The sequence below is a fragment of the Rhinopithecus roxellana genome, chromosome 17, assembly GCF_007565055.1.
Source record: "Rhinopithecus roxellana isolate Shanxi Qingling chromosome 17, ASM756505v1, whole genome shotgun sequence".
NCBI lineage: Eukaryota > Metazoa > Chordata > Mammalia > Primates > Cercopithecidae > Rhinopithecus > Rhinopithecus roxellana.
In genome coordinates, this window is record NC_044565.1 from 81,116,834 (window position 1) to 81,133,642 (window position 16,809).

Here is a 16,809-nt window from a genome sequence, read left to right on the forward strand (position 1 = left end):
GAAGGTTAAGGTCAATGCCTTTGGGACCCAGCCAGTCTGTGTGGGTTAGCAGGGCAGCCTAGATTCCACCGTCCCCTTTCCCTATCAGGCCTATATGTGCCAGCCAAGCAACCAACCCAATGCTTGGGTCCCAGAGGAAGGCACTAATGTTAAGGGAAAGGTGTCGAAAGTGGGAAGAGAGGCAGAAAGTAGATACTTATTTCATGGATCACTTCAACTCTTGAGGCAGTTATGAAACTTCATCTTTGAAATGCAACAAATAGAGTCAAAATATGAAACCCCTGGAGATTATACCCAGATTGAACAATATGGCTGCCACTGCACTCTGTGTATGGAAAATAAAACCCCCAATCTTTCTTCCAAGTTAAATGAGAATTCAAATGAGGTCAATATTTTGTCTCACTCTTGCACATGTTAACGTGAGACCTAATTTTCATTTTAAGACCACCAGAGTAAAATATTGGTTTTAGCATTTATATTTGCTTTTTTTGGGGGGGGGGGACTGAAGTACAATGGCATGATCTCAGTTCACTGCAACCTCCACCTTCCAGGTTCAAGGGATTCTCCTGCCTCAGCCTACAGACTAGCTGGGATTACAGGCACATGCCACCATGCCCGGCTAATTTTTGCAGTTTTAGTAGAGACAGGGTTTTACCATGTTGGCCAGGCTGGTCTCGATCTCCTGACCTCAGGTGATCCGTCTGCCTCGGCCTCCCAAAGTCTTTGTGCATTTTTGTGGTAGAATTAAAATATGAATACATAAACTAGCAGAATAACCACTTCTGGTCAGTGTCCATTTACATCTGTCAATGTAAGTCCAGCACAACTGGCCATCCCATCTGATGATACCCTATCCTAGTTTGTAAACTGTGTAAATTATGCATTACCCATGACTCCAAAACCAAAAACCCTCCATGAAATTGGGCATATCGAGTGACAGCTTTTTTTTTTTTACATGTTGGTAATTCTTTGTGGGTGGAAGTTTGAGATGAATTATATAGCATGCTTTACAGTGACAAGGAATATTTTTAAAATTTTATTATGAAAATTTCAAATTTACATAGAAGAGTACAGCGAACTCCATATGCCCTCATTCAGAAGTTATCAAGATCATGCCACGTTTACTTTATCTAGGAATGTAATTTGTTTCTGAGTGTGAAGATCCGCAAGTCGAACAAAAGTTGAGTTTCCATTATTTTGTATGACTCTGCTAGAGCAAGCAAGGGAGAGAAGAGAGTTGAAGGTGTGCCTTGGAGCACCGCAGGTGGTGAGGAGGGTCAGGGCTTCCACGCCGGGTGATGCCCGTCCCTGGCCCGCAGGCCATTTCCCAGAGGCTCAGACAATACCTTCGGGTCTCCGCTCAACGGACTGCCTTGTCCGCTCTCCGCCTGGGGACGGGGGTTCGTGGGAGCGCCTTAGTGGAAGTTTGTGGAGCTTGGGACGTGGCATGCGCAGGCTCCTTGGGAGGGCGGCCAGGAGGGAGGCGGGCAGGCGAGAGGCCTGCACTAACCCGCCGTAAGCACACCTCTTTCGTACTCTGTTTCCCCCCTAAAGCCATCTGATGCCCCCAGTGAAGAAAAGTCAACAGCAGCAAAGCCTGATGGAGAGCATGCAGCCCGGGAAGCCCAGTGACTGGGAGCTGGAGGGCAGGAAGCACGAGCGTCCCGAGAGCCTTCTGGCACCGACGCAGTTCTGCGCGGCCGAGCAGGACGTGAAGGCGCTGGCCGGGCCCCTGCAGGCCATCCCGGAGATGGACTTCGAGCCCTCTCCGGCCGAGCCGCTGGGCAACGTAGAGCGCTCCCTGCGCGCCCAGGCCGAGCTCCTGCCCGATGCCCGCGGCTTCGTGCCCGCGGCCTACGAAGAGTTCGAGTACGGCGGCGAGATCTTTGCGCTGCCCGCGCCCTACGACGAGGAGCCGTTCCAGGCTCCGGCCCTCTTCGAGAACTGCTCGCCCGCCTCCTCCGAGTCCAGCCTGGACATCTGCTTCCTGCGGCCCGTCAGCTTCGCCATGGAGGCCGAGCGGCCGGAGCACCCGCTGCAGCCACTGCCCAAGAGCGCCACGTCGCCGGCGGGCAGCAGCGGCGCCTACAAGCTGGAGGCGGCGGCGCAGGCGCAGGTGCACGGCAAGGCCAAGCCGCTGAGCCGCTCTCTCAAGGAGTTTCCGCGTGCACCGCCCGCCGACGGCGTGGCCCCACGCCTCTACAGCACGCGCAGCAGCAGCGGCGGCCGCGCGCCCATCAAGGCCGAGCGCGCCGCGCAGCCGCACGGCCCGGCCGCCGCCGCTGTAGCCGCTCGCGGCGCGCCCCGGACCTTCTTCCCCCAACAGAGGTCCCAAAGCGAAAAACAGACCTATTTGGAAGTAAGGAGGGTAAAGTAAAACCGAATCGAAACCCACAGCGTCGACGGCCCCAGGCCTAGATCTGCAGGAAGCATCCTGAGTTCTCCTAGGGTGGAGGGGAGCGGGGCCGGGCGAGGCTAGGGGCTCGGGAGCGCGCTCAGGGGCGGCTGCGCGAGCCGTCGGCGGGCGGAGGCGGAGACAGAGGGAGAGCAGGGGCAGCCGTCCGCGCCCTGCAAGCTGTAGACTGCTGGGCCCTGGAAGGCAAGTGGCAGCGCCTGTTCTCCAGTACCAGGACCCAAAGAGCATTCCTCATATGGTACACGAGGGACGGCAGAGGTAGCAGAGAAGCCCGTGACTCTTTAGACCTGATTTATCACTCACACATTTAGGGAGTTATGGGGAATCTCTTCCTGCTTTTGTGAAGAGTTGCCCTTTTTTCGGAGCACTGCACGCTGCGCAGGTCCCGGCCAGTGTGTTTCTTCTCCCTGTGAGGTGTCGTTTCTATGTTGAGAATATGGAACACGGTGCGCCAGCGTACCCCACTTCCTCCGGGAAGCATTCTTGCTTGTAGCTAGGGAGGAGGCAAGTTGCCCTAGTTCAAGGTAGACTTGCTGCGCAGTTTGCTGCAAAGCCAGCTTTATTTCTGCTTGCTTTGCTTTTGACTGGAAAAAAGTGTTCTATTAATTTGCAAACTTCTTTGGGACAGGGACATCCCAAAATAGAAACACCTTCTTTGACCTCAGTGAATGTTGAGGTATTTTGATGGCCAACCTCTGTGTCTACAGGCTCTACCGGTGTTTGATATTTTGATGTCTAATTGTGGTGTCTGCAAGCCTGGAGGGCATTTAAAGGGGTCTTTAAATACTTATCCAGGAAGTGCTAATAGTTTCTGAGCAAATAATTGCTCTGATCTGATTAAGCAGAGCATAAGTAACATGATAGCTCTGACCTGTGCGACCACCCTTCCGGTCCAACTATTCTCATTTTCGAATGGAAACAGTGATGATCACTGACTTTTTTCCTTCATTCATTTTTCAGCAAACACTGAGTGCTTGTCTTGTACCAGGCTCTGTGCTAATTGCTGAAAACTCAGAAATAAACCAGTCTCTATCCTCCGGGACCCCTGGCTTAGTACAGGAAGGAGACACAGGAACACAGAATTATGTAATAAACTGTGGGAGCACATGGGAGGGATATTTTAAAACCTTTGGGGTCATGGTGGTCAGAGAAGGCCTCCTAGAGAAGTTGAATGTCTGAATTAGATTGTAAAAGCTGCCTAGAAGTTGGCTAGGGGAAGAGTGAGGTAGGGAAGCGTGAGAAAAACTGGGTGATGCCTTTTCTCTGGCGTACTGTGCCAGGTCAGAGTGGTGGAAATTAGGCCAGAGGAACAGGAAGGGGCGGGATCATGAAGAGCCTTGGAGCTTGCTGCCCACCTGCACTCCAGCAAAGTCTGTGTCTGGTCCCTGCAGAGGACAAAAAGGTGATAGTGTGCTCAGCCAAAGCTGCTGAAGTTCCCTGGGGTTCTCAGATTTTCCTGTAGCTCTGATTTTCAACTCCAAGCTTCGTAAAACTTGATTAGGCAGAATTTTTTGGAAAAATCAATCTTAGGCATGTGTCAGAGTTTAGAAGTTTATTGAAAGGGGAAGTAAATGGAAATTATAGTGACAATTCAGTGTGACTTAGGATGAGCAGAGGTTTACATACAAAACCTTCTAACTAGTATAGTCTGTACTGTAAAGAACTTTTATTTCATATGTAATAACAATGTCCTTTTGTAGTTGATTTGTGAAAAATTTGGGGTTCAACAATTGCAAGGCAAAAACCATTAATCAGAAATAACAATATATTTGAGAAGCAAACAATGAGTAATATATTTGTGGCTGTTTACCAGACATACCAAATAACAATAAACAGTGTATCAGAAACTGTTAATTGCACATACTGGACAGCAAGTTTCATCTCCTAACAGTGTCAGACATGTGTCAAGTCAGTTCAAAATGAGATACCAAGGAAATGTCAAATGGAAGTCAGTTAAAAGAGGCATTTTCTCTAGCAATATCATTAAAATTTTCAAGCATGCAGAGTTCCCATTACTAGTTGCTGTTTCTGGACACAATTTTTCTATCTAAAAACTTAAAATGGCCTGGTTGTTAGGAGTCCTAGAGAGAGGTTGCATGCAGAGTGCAGGTGGGCAGAGACCATGTGGGCATACATATGTGCATGGGCATGTATGTGCATGTCTGCATGTCTAAGTATATATGTGCATGTTTGTGTGTGTTGGAGGTGGTGGTGGGATGGGGTTTTAGTTGCAAAAGATAAATCCCTCAAAAACTCTATCCTTAAAGGTATTAACTCTTTGCTTTTGAGATGTGCAAAACTCCTAGTGTTTCATCCCTTTGTATACCTTTCACCCAGCCCAGCAGAGCCAGCTGAGTCCTAGTCTTTAGTGTTCTATCTCTGTTAGAGTCAAGAAAGAAGATGGTATGCTCTAGTGAGAACACATGATTGTCAGGAGATCTAGGTTCTAGTCCTGACTCTGCTGCCCAGTAGTTGTGTGCTTTTGGACAAGTCACTTGACTTCTCTGTGCCTCCAGTTATCTCAAAATAAGACAACCTATCTCACAGGGTTGTTGGGAGGATCAGGCCAAAGAAGATACAATTTTTGAGTAGGCTTTATAAAGTATGAAATGCTATTGAGATCATGGTTCCATAGAGAGATTTTCCTTAAACCATTACTAGATTTAGTCACTAAAAGCGCATTTCTCAAAATACGGTCCTTGGGGGCAGTAGCAAATGCATTGCCTGGGAACTTGTTATAAATGCAGAATTTTCACCCCAGACCTACTGAATCAGAATTTAGGATAATTCCCAGGTGATTGATATAAACATTAAGTGTAGGTGGGCAGAAGCATGCCTTAAGTCAGTGGTCCCCGACCTTTTTGGTACCAGGGACCAGTTTTGGGAAAGGCAATTTTTCCACAGACTGCGGAGGGGGAGGTGGTTTCGGGATGATTCAAGTGCATTACATTTATTGGGTACTTTATTTCTATTATTATTACATTGTAATATATAATGAAATAATTATACAACTCACCATAATCCAGGATCAGTGGGAGCCCTGAGCTTGTTTTCCGGCAACTAGATGGTCCTATCTGGGGGTGATGGGTGACACTGACACCCAAAGTGTGTCACATCCAGTCTACTCTGTAATCTCATTTTGGTTGCTGTCACTGCAGAAAACCCCACTTCACAAAGATCGAATGCTGAAAATGGAAGCAGGCTTTTCAGTGCTTTGTGGCAATCTCATGATATTCTGCCTTGACTTTAATCCAGAACATATGGAGATCTGAAATTGTCTCAAACCTACTTTTAAGGCCACCAGATGCAGCTGTACCATTGAAGTTCATCAACTCACTTGCCACTATAAAGCCTGCCACCAGATGCAGCTTAATTGTCACTTGCCACTTACTGATAGGGTTTTGATATGAGTCTGCAAGCAATTGATTAATTATGGTCTCTGTGCAGTCAAACCTCTCTGCTAATGTTCATCTGTATTTTCAGCCACTCCCCAGCATTAGCATCACTGTCTCAGCTCCACCTCGGATCATCAGGCATTAGATTCCCACAAGGAGTGGGCAACCTAGATCCCTTTTATGTGCATTTCACAATAGGGTTTATGCACCTGTGAAAATCTAATGCCACTGCCGATCTGACAGAAGGTGGAGCTCATGCAGTAATGCAGGCAATGGGGAACGGCTATAAATACAGATGAAGCTTCGCTCGCTCACCCACCCCACTGCTCACCTTCTGCTGTGCGGCCCATTTCCTCACAGGTCACAGACCAGTACTGGGAGTTGGGGACCCCTCCCTTAAATCATTCGTTTTCAAATCTAAGTGTGCGTAAGGATTACCTAGGCCTCACTGCAAAGATTCTGATTCAGAAAGTCTGGGATGGGGCTCAAGAAGCTACCTTTTAAATAAAGGCCCAACCTGATCCTGTAGTGGCGGGACCACACTTTAAGAAACACTACATGTCTATCTCCATGGTCTAGTTATGAATCTTAGTAGAATCTCAGAGAATTTCTGTATCTGCAACCCCCAGTTCTCAAAGTCAGACTCATATGTTTCCTAGGAAAAAAAAAAATCCATCCTCACACTTTGCTTCTCTGTCAGCAAGCAGTCACCCATCTAATTCATGAGACTTCTAGGGCATCATTGGTGTGGTTTTTGCTTTGACTACTTGGGGTTTTCTAAAGGTTATTCAAAATTCAGCAGCTGTTTTTAAAGTTGCTTTTAAATTATAGTCACCTCAAGGTGAATACTTTGTTCATATGGAATATAAACATATATAAGTGCATATCTGGCTTGTATGCGTATAAATATACATGCACTTCTATTTAGCACATCTCACACTTAAAAAACTAGAGAGGTCACAAAAGATGCAGCCTTATTTTTAACTTATTTTACTTTATACTCCAAATAGCATAGGTTAAGAATTGTAAAAACTGTATTACAGGCATATTTTCAGGTTGAAAGTATTAGTTGACATTTTCTTCTAAACAGGTCTGACTTCTCAAAAATGCCTTCCCTCGTTTATGCTTAAAATGGAGAGTTAGGAATATGAGTTTAAAACTAGCATTACAAGTAAGGAACATCCTTATTTTGTAGAAAGAGAAACACCTGGAGATATGAGGGTTTTCTAGCACAACAGGGTTGGTGTCAAAATAAGAATTTATTCACTCGTAGAGGATGTTCTTGCAGTCCTCTTTTAAAACATTAGCTAATTTTATTTCCTTATCTTTAATTATTGTTATATATTACACTAGACTATTTGCCTTGATACATAGAAAATACTACACTCAGCAGGAAATTATCCTCTTTTCACCTACTGGTTTCTTCATTAGCCTAGGTTTGCTTTAGTTGGGATTGGGTGCCCACTGGTAATCTTTTGGCATGGGAGAGGAAAGTCACAACACCACAAAATTGTCCCATAGTCAGGATCCATAATAACGTTGGAAAGGAGTAAAGAAAAAAATCCCTCTTTTTTGTTTCCAGGAGATGCATTTAGAAGATACTACCAGATTCTGTCCCAAAGAAGAAAGAGAAAGTGAACAAACATCTTTCAGCGATCAAAATCCCAGGCAAGACCAGAAAGGGGGCTTTCGCAGCTCCTTCCGCAAGCTCTTTAAAAAGAAGTGAGTAGCCCTTAGACAAGACAGCATTGTAACTCATTTCCCTTTGGGCTAAATCTTGAGGTTTTAACAATAATAAGTATCAAGTACCCTGGTCTCACACAACTGCTTCAAGTACAGTGCCTGCACCCAGTAGCCACAATTCTGGCGGGGTGAAGATGTTTCTCATTGTAATCTCCCAGAGTAGAAGCAAACTCAGCTGTCTGCCCTGCCTCTTCTGTCTTTTATCCCTTCTTCCTTGTTCCCAAAGTCATGGGTCCTGAGAGGAGTGGGCAGAGGTGGTTCCCTTGAGAAATGAGCTGGTGACAATCAAAGCCCCTTTAGACTGGGAGGAGTGGGATCCACTATTGGGGTTGGGTGTCCTGGGTGCTCCATCACATCTCCCCATCTGTGGAAAGTTGTCTAAGGGATCTCAGTACATCTGCATTTGGGGGCCCGTTGTCATCCTGGGTGCTAATTCATGTTTATTGGGACTTCTGTTAGTGCTTTCCCTGAATGAGTGGATTTGGCTTGGCCCTAGTTAGAAATCACTTTAATGGAGTTTCTGTATTCCATAGGAGGCAAAAACAAGGCGTTTTCCTCCTGTGGTCCTTCTGAGATTCGAAGTCGTTGTTGTATAAAACATCACCCACCAGGCATTTTGGTCAGCACTGTCTTACAGTCTAGGAGGCAGTGGCCACACCCCAGCATAAAATACAAGGAAGAGAGAGGTGAGCATTAGCATTTGACCGTAGAGGGATTTACCAGTCCAGCCACTGCCTGCCTGAGAGACTGCTGTTTCAATCTCCACTGGCTCAGCCTACCTCTCTCTCCCTTAGATTTTTCCTGCTGCTTAGTTACTCTTGGTGGAGGATGTTCTTGCAGTCAGTTTTAAATAACAAGTCTTCATATTTTAGTAGATGGAAAAGTTAAACAGAGGCATTATTGCTGCCTTTGGAGAGTTGCCGATAAGTGAGGAAGCGCAGGGAAATCACCTTTTCCTTGAAGGTCAGGGTCACTGGCTGATTTAGATTATGGTCCTGATGGAGGAATTGGGGGCAGCCCTGGAGTGAGGACTTTGTTTTTGCTGGTTTGTCTCATTGTAATTATCCTCCTGTGGGGAGGGTGGTACTGAGATTAGTGGGCCTCTGACTGTTGGTCTCTGCCTGTTGTTACTGGAAATGGGGGAATAGGAAGGAAGAGCAACAGCTCTGCACTTAGCCATAGCCCTGCATTCTCTCTCAGTTTTGCTAAGGAACCCAGTGTATGCTTGCAAGCTGTTGCAGGATCCTCAACCCACCTTATTCAGGGTTTGAAGAATTGAGAATTGTATTCCTCTTTCTAGGATCATAGACTTACATCTTTCTTGATCCAGTGCCAACATCTGTCAAATTGACAGGGGTGGGAGAACCTGGAAACAGACACCTCTCCATCCCACCCTTGGGATTTAGACTCCTGAATCTTTCTTGAGACGGAGTCTGGCTCTGCTGCCTAGGCTGGAGTGCAGTGTCGCAATCTCAGCTCACTGCAGCCTCCACCTCCCGGGTTCAGGCTATTCTCCTGCCCCTGCCTCCCGAGTAGCTGGGAATACAGGTGCCCGCCACCACCCCCCGGCTATTTTTTTTTTTTTTTTTTGTAGAGATGGGATTTCACCATGTTGGCCAGGATGGTCTTGAACTCCTGACCTCAAGTGATCCACCTGCCTTGGCCTCCCAAAGTGTTGGGATTATAGGCATGAGCCACCATGGCCGGCCAGACTCCTGAATCTTTCTAAGGACTGCACAATCCTAAGGGCACAGCTTGAGCCTAGCTTTTTTTTTTTTTTTTTAATCACAGTATTCCCAAAACAGCCATTTTTTGCCCACTGTCATTTATAATGACTGGGTGCTATCTGTTGGAAAGCAATGAGCAATAGATTCACCAATGGTCCCTTTACAAATTCCTATTTATCAGAGAGATGTAAGAAAATGTTTTACCAGTGACATGAGGCAGAGGGAGTGGATTTGTCCTCTCTGGGTTCAGAGGGCAGAACTGGGAGCAGTGGCTAAGGGGAAGAATTTCCTAAAAATGCAGCTGCATGGAACTGGAGCTGGCTACGGCCTGAGAGAATGGATTCATGAGATGCTTCTGGTCAGGGATGCTATGAAAGTGGTCCCTGCATCGAGTGGGAGATTGTTGAAGAAATCACCAGAGCCCTTTCTAGTGTGGATATTTGCTTTATCTGTAGTTTGACTTTGTTGTAGCTTGATCTGAGTAATCACATCTTTTTATCACCTGAAACAAGAAATTAATGAAGCCTTCGGACCTATACTTTTAAAGTCCTAGCATGTAGAAGGCCAGGTTTTATCTTTCTGTAGCTTCCCCACCGACCTTGGTATAATGTAGAGGACTTGCTATGGGCTCTCCAAGTTCATGTTGGTTAATTGCTGTCAGTCTTCTTGTGGCTGTTCGGGATTCTCCTTAGATAAAGGGCCAGTGGATTCCCTTAGTCCTCTTGTCCTTTCTCACAGATCAGTCCCTCCTGCATCAATCATGTTGCCGCCACCAATACTGGTGCTGTCCTTTGTATTTAAAATCCGAAGTGTTGTCTGAGTGGAAGTAAAGGTGGAGCCACACAGATGACTGTCAGTCTGGCAGGCTTTCCTGGCTTTTTAGATCTGGCCTAGGGCAGTCAGTACCATCAGGCGCTTAGGGTGCTGCAGTGGGCACTTTGGAGACTTTGCATGGGTTGAAGAGGCAGCTTAAGTAGCGTTTTCTGAGTGTTTTCATGTGAGGACCATGGAAAATTTGCTCCATTATAAGGTAGAGAGGAAGGTCAGGGAGGCCCCAGTGTAGCACAGGAAGGGCAGTGGCTTTTAACTCAGATGAGAACACACCATTCTTCTCATCAATTAAGCATTCAATCTTATGTGCATGCACTATGCAAGACACTTGTATAGGAATCATGAGCGACATAGTCGCAGCCATTACACAGGAACTTGCACTCTGAAGTCAGGCCTGTGGACAGTTATAGGAAGGAACCAGAAGAGACATTCAGCCCATTTTCCTCCTGCCTGTCAGGAGGTCAGGCTGGCAGCAAGCCCTGGAACTTTAAGAAGTGGCCAGTCCTGAGTACTGGAACCATTGTAGAGCCTGGTCTCACAGGTCCAAATGGGCCAGTGCCAGCAAAGCCACTTGTGTCATGTCTGGGGCTCGCTGCCTTCCTCCCCCACAGCCCTCTGGAGGCTCATTCCTGTCTACACTGACACACTTTTTGTTCCATAGGGGCTTGTTTGGCTGGTGGCCCCACACACCCAGAATGCTGCTTCGGGATGAAGCTAGGCATGGAGCCAGATGCAACAGAAAACCTGAGAAAGGGTTCTCTTCCCTCTGAGGCTGGGAGGGCCGAAGGCTCATACCCACAAGGATTCAAAAGGGAGAGTCAAGTTGACATCATTAAAAAAATCCTGAAAAATACCCACAATATTTGGGGAAAAGAATGACCTTCTGATTGTTTCCATCTCAGGCACATTTGTCCTGGGCAGATACAAGGTCACATATCCCTGAAAGGTACCCAGAATTGATCAGAATAAAGGCTACATATCTTAAAGTTTGGAAATGTTAAGTGATTTTAAACATTTTAAATGAGGATTCTTAGAGGGAACAGACTTTACTGTGGTAGGCTGATGTTAGCTAGACTGATACTTATTCCCCTGCCTTTGAACAGGATGGAAGGCAAACTGTCCCATTCTAGAAGGATCTATACAGAGGCTGTCAAAGACTTAAGGCTAGATTATTGTGAAGTCTAAGGCAAATGATACTTCATCTCAATATATACATCTTGCAACACTTACGTTAACGTGTATTCTTGATGGCAGATGTGACAGTGGGGAAGAGGATCACGTGAGATAGCTTAGGAGTAGGGAATGTAGATGGTACTCTCTTTTTAGCCTCAAATTTCAGGATGGTAGAAGATAAGGAATATGGCTTCCAAATGATTAATTCTACTTCCTCGCTCATTCTCTTCCTCTTTAGCACTTTAAAATTTACATGCGTCAGAGTGTCTCCCTTCTTGTCATCATGCTCCATCAATCCCATCACTGTCTATTTTCTCAATCACACACAGAGAGAGTACTTCTGCAGGTCCCCGTATGTAATCATTTTATCTCAGTGAATCCTCTTCTTTTGGTGTCTTCCCAGCCTGTTTTTGTATATGCCCAGCCTCAGCTGTTGAACAGACCATGTAATAGAAAGCAGGGCTGCTAAAGAATCCATTGATAACTTTATCTCACCTATTCTCTGTCTCCTTAAAGCTCATTTCAAGTCCCTCTCCCACTCTTACCCACTTTGGAGTTCTCTCTCCTTCTCCATTTCATTTCCTATATAACTTTAACATTAAAGGGGATAGTTGAAGGGGTAAACATTTTAGATTACTTAACCTAAATTACAAATGTTTCTCAATAAGCCATTTGAAATCAACCATTCAGTTAAGGGTCTTCAATATACTAGGTTCTGTCCAGCACAAAAGATGTAAGAGAAATAGTTCCTGCCCATTAGGAGCTTACAGATCAATTTAAGGGTAACCTAACTATTAATACAAGGTATAGTATGTAGCACATAGTAGGCACTCAACAAATATTTATTAAATGAATGCTCATTTGCTTTGGGCTCTCCAAACTCGTGTTGGTTAATTGCTGTCAGTCCTCTTGCAGCTGTTGGGGATTCTCCTTAGGTAAAGGGCCAGTGGATTCCTTTAGTCCTCCTGTCCTTTCTCATATATCAGTCCCTCCTCCGTCAATCAGATTGCCTCCACGATACCGATACCGGTGCTGTCCTTTGTATTTACAATCTGAAGTGTTGTCTGAGTGGAAGTAAAGGTGGAGTCACACAGGGCTGTTGCTTTGATTACCAGGGCTGACTGACTGGCCGACAGGATGGGTGTTTCCTTGCCCCTTTATTTCTTGAGACAGATGCATGTCTCCTAAAGCTTTCAAGGAGGATAGTTTTTCCAATGAGAGAACCAAGCCTTCTTAAGTCAGAGGTTTTTGCAGCACTGGATTCAACTACCCCCATCCCCAGCTCCAAACAAGCTTTCAAGGTTTATTAATAGCAAATCTAGACTTGGTATGACCTACTCAATGTGCTATTTTCTTTGTCACTTGAATGAAAGGAAAAGTTAGCAACAGGTCTGTTGTCTTTTCCTCTTTCCATCAAATACTTTGGATGGTTATGTGTCAGTATGTCCTGGCAGCCAATGTACCCTTCCCCAGCGAGTGTTTGCCTGTCCCTATAATGTCTGCTCAGATATGCCCTGCAATCAGCCACAGTGGCTCCAGGAGCTCAAAAGCCATTTCTGTTTTATAGAGAAAGGGAATAAAAGCAAATCTGCTGGCCTTTTCTCCTTGATCCTGCAGGTTATTTCCTAGTAATTTAGGTATGCACTACTTAAGAGCCTAACGGCCACACCTTTGGAAGAGTTCAGGTGGCCATATACATGTAAGCATTATAAAGAGGTCAGTTAAAATGATTTTTACAAGGATGAAAATGAGCTTTTAGTCATGGCTATAGTAGAATGCTGGATTTCGAAAAGGATGAGCAATTTAGCTGTTAGTTTAATTAATATCAAGAAATGCAGAGAAATTCAGACACTGGAGACATAGGGAAGGTACAATTTGTGAGAAGAGCAGTTAAAAAAATTTAAGCTGAGTTTGTGGACTTTGAAAACTAGACAGGGCGATTTTGGCATTTGTTTCAGAAATGGGAACGCAACTGGTGAAGATTTCTGTGGTCCTTGGGGCTGGTGGTGACATCAAAGCTTTCCTATTTTCAGGTAAACACTAAACAGTTGCATGTTGGAACCATCAAAGTGTGACATGTTGGGTTTTGGATAGACCAGATGTAGCTAAGAGGGGAAATATGAGGCAAAGATTTCAAGTTTTGACTAATGACTTTCTGATGAGTAACTGTCCTGTGGGGGAACAAGAAGAAATAGCAGCCCAATTCAAATCCTGCTCCCAACCTCCTGCCCCGGAAACATAGGCATTTCTAGCCTTCTGAATAGTGGAAGACATAGAGAAAGAATGAGATGGTAAAAAATATATCTTCCTAAATTTGGGGCACAACTGCACTAATCAGGGATGATTTGAATTGGAGGTATTGGGGATCTGTGAAAGATGAGAGAAGGCCTGGAGTTTTAGGGTGGGCCATGTGGAGGCTCTTTCAAGGGAGAACTCAGGGGCGTTCCTGAAAAGGAAGAGAACCTCATCCCACCCAGATATCTTGCTTGATGAGTACCCAGATGTACTGGAGTTGAGAGACAGAATAGTTTTTCCTCTCTGCACTGGGATATAGTGGAAAGGTGTTTCTTACCAACCAGAAGTAGAAAGCACGGTGGGCAGCTATGGCTTCATCTGTGATATTGAGTATCGGGGGCAAAGTGAAAATATCTAGTCAGTCATCAGGTTTTCAGATGTTAGGGTTTTTAGTCTTTGTGGATCCAACTTCTTTCCTTGAATAATGTAAAGAGATGTTTGAATTCTGCCCATTAATTCAGTAAATGATAGTCATGATTAACTTATCTAATAACAAGAGTGAGGACTCAACAGTAGCAAACCAATGATAGTGCAAGGACTCGCAGGCCATGGATCCTTCTTTGGTGGATAGTAGAAGCATACCTGACAGCCTCAGCATATGGAGAACTTGGTCAGTTGTATAGGAGCTTTGGACAAGCAACTTCATGTCTAACATCACTTTCATACACCCTGCATGAGGTTTTTTGATATTGGTTCTTAGTGTCTGGACTAGTTTTACCCATTCTAGGTCAGAGTTTAAGCTAGGCAAAGGGCCCCAGTCTAGCTTCTCAGAGGTTATTTCCAGAAAGCCTCCTCCCTCCAGGGACTTCTGACATGAGAAAACTGGAGAAGGTGCAGAGCTGGAATGGATTACCCAAGTGGCTTAACCAAGATAAAGGAAGAATGCACCCTCGACTGGGGACTCAAATGGACTGATTTGAGTTGTTGACTATTGATTGGCTTTGGTCTCTTTTGTGGTGGTTGAGATTATAGTATCTCTGCAATCTGATTACTGTATGAATTTCTGCATTCTACCAAATGTAGCATATATGTGTGGTTGGCTTCAATAAATCTTTCATTTAAAAATGAAAACAAACAAAAGCAAGAGTTTGTAATGTAATGCCAAATTCAGTGAAGGTCCTTGATAACCTTGGTTGAGAACCATGATTTCCATCCATTTTAATTTAAGGTCCTTGGTAATTTGTGGAGTTGTTACTTCATTGAATCAAAAACAGGATTTCTTGAATTTTCTGAGCTTTTGTTCCCCTATTATGATGTAATTACACAATATCTTACACTGACATATACAGTTATCACAATTGTCCCCATAAAGCATTAGAAAGATATTCTCTTTATGTTCAATGCAAATCTTAGATACACATGTCCTAAGTCATGAAATTCAGGGGAGTAAAAAGTATTCCAGTTCTAGGAAGCAACTGTTTACAAATGCAAAACAATTGGGATAGATAAAATATTTGAAAACAATTAAAACCAAATCAACCTGTACTTTATCTGTGTGCTGAGATTTTAGGTCCAGTGGATCAGAATACAGGGAAAAAACTAATGAGAATCCCTCAATGGATCCTTCACCCACCAAACAAGATTTCTTCAGAAACCGACTTGCTCTTGCAAATGACCTTGACCAAGGAACAGCTGTGTAAAACATACTTAAAGTTGTATTGTCAAGTGGTAAGATGAGGATAAAAAGCTTGTATATATCTGTGTAGGAATATATATATATATATATATACATATATTGATGTATAAATCCCTGAGGAAAACTAATATAAATACTTACATATGAAACTAAATCAACATACAAGACATTGAAGAGATGAAGATTAGTTTCTGGTTAAGATCTGGCTTTTTGAACCTCAACACTGGGGAAAAGGGAAATGAAGACTTTTCACATCATTACAGAAAAACACAATAAATTTGGAGGAAAATAAACGTTTGTAAGAATGAAAACTTCCACCTTGAAGTCATTCCCCGAGTATAATATTGAGCATGTTCATATTTAACATGGATGTGAATTTTATGCTTCCTAGGCATTTAACTTAACTCATCCAGTGTTCTTAGACTAATATACACTGTTAGGGGCCAGTTCTGTCTTGCTTCGTGTCTTCCAAAAACCCCAAGGCAATATCTAACATCCCTTAAGTCAAAGGATTAATTAACAGAACTGTATTTTATATGTTGCAAATCTTTGAGTTATGGAGAATTTGTGCCTAAACCATGATTCAGAAGGTTCAAAGCTTAAAAACACATTGATCTCCAAACTTGTTCTGTGGTTATGGAAATCAGTAAAGGGAACAAGGATTTCTGAGGAAGGCAAAGAAACATTTTCCAATTGTGTGGGTTGAGCCGAGGATGGAAACAGTCCAGTCTGTGTATTGAGTACTCGGTATTCAAGATCCACTAGTGATCTTGAGTGTCACACACACTCATGACCAGATGGACTAGGCAAAAAGCAGTGATTTAGCCACATCCTCTTAAAAAGACTTTCTGCAGCCTGAGAAGAAGGTGGCAACAGCACCAAAACTTCAATGGCTCACACACAGCAGTTGCTACAAACAGCAGGTCAAAGTGAAAATTCAGGATTGCATTACTTGACTGTTTTCCTATTTGGTAAAGAAACCAAGCTCTTAACAGCTCAGATAGAGGAATCAAATTGCAACGAGGCCTGCCTGGCTATGGGGTGATCAAATGTGCTGTGTTTCCACATGGATATGTCTAAGATGGTCAGCATCCTTGATATGCCCCAAACATCAGATTTATAATAGAAAAAAAATTGGGTTTAAACAATTTGTCTTTATTCTCAGGCAGTTCCCTATAGTAAATTAGGGGTATTTGGTTTCTGTTCATTCACAGTCTTGGTACTCAAACTGGTGTCTTCAGAAGCTGTTCCTCTATTGAAGCGTTTGTTGATAAAATAGGCAAAGGTTCACTTCTAAGTGTTGCAAGTTTTCTTCTCCTTGTCTGATGACAAATTAGGAACTCACCTACTGCATTTTGAGCAGTAGTTGTCTGGAACACATAAAGGATCACTGCCAAGTTTTTTGAGTTGCCAGTATTTAAGTTTAAGCTAAGATTTTCATTTCCCTGAAGTTAATGAATGCATTTGAAATTAGATTTTTCTCTTATTATCAGGCTGGCAGTGCTTGAAAGCACAATGCCAAATCGACTGGACATGGAAAGTGAAATACTACAGAAGTCACAACCTATTAAATAAAATGTCAACACAATAAAA

General features: G+C 44.1%; 1 protein-coding gene across 2 annotated transcripts in view; it reads left to right on the top strand.

The window, feature by feature from the left end:
- ARHGEF33 (Rho guanine nucleotide exchange factor 33) overlaps window positions 1-16,809 on the top strand; it is an 87,014-nt gene extending 70,205 nt beyond the window's left edge. Inside the window, exons 16-19 of one of the 2 annotated variants that reach the window (XM_030921432.1) lie at window positions 1,555-2,368; window positions 7,394-7,533; window positions 13,244-13,318; window positions 14,383-16,809. In XM_030921432.1, the coding sequence (XP_030777292.1) occupies window positions 1,555-2,368; window positions 7,394-7,533; window positions 13,244-13,295 (1,006 nt within the window). In that variant the 3' untranslated portion in view covers window positions 13,296-13,318; window positions 14,383-16,809. The remainder of the gene's footprint in view (window positions 1-1,554; window positions 2,369-7,393; window positions 7,534-13,243; window positions 13,319-14,382) is intronic. The other variant, XM_010364140.2, reaches the window with a different exon arrangement.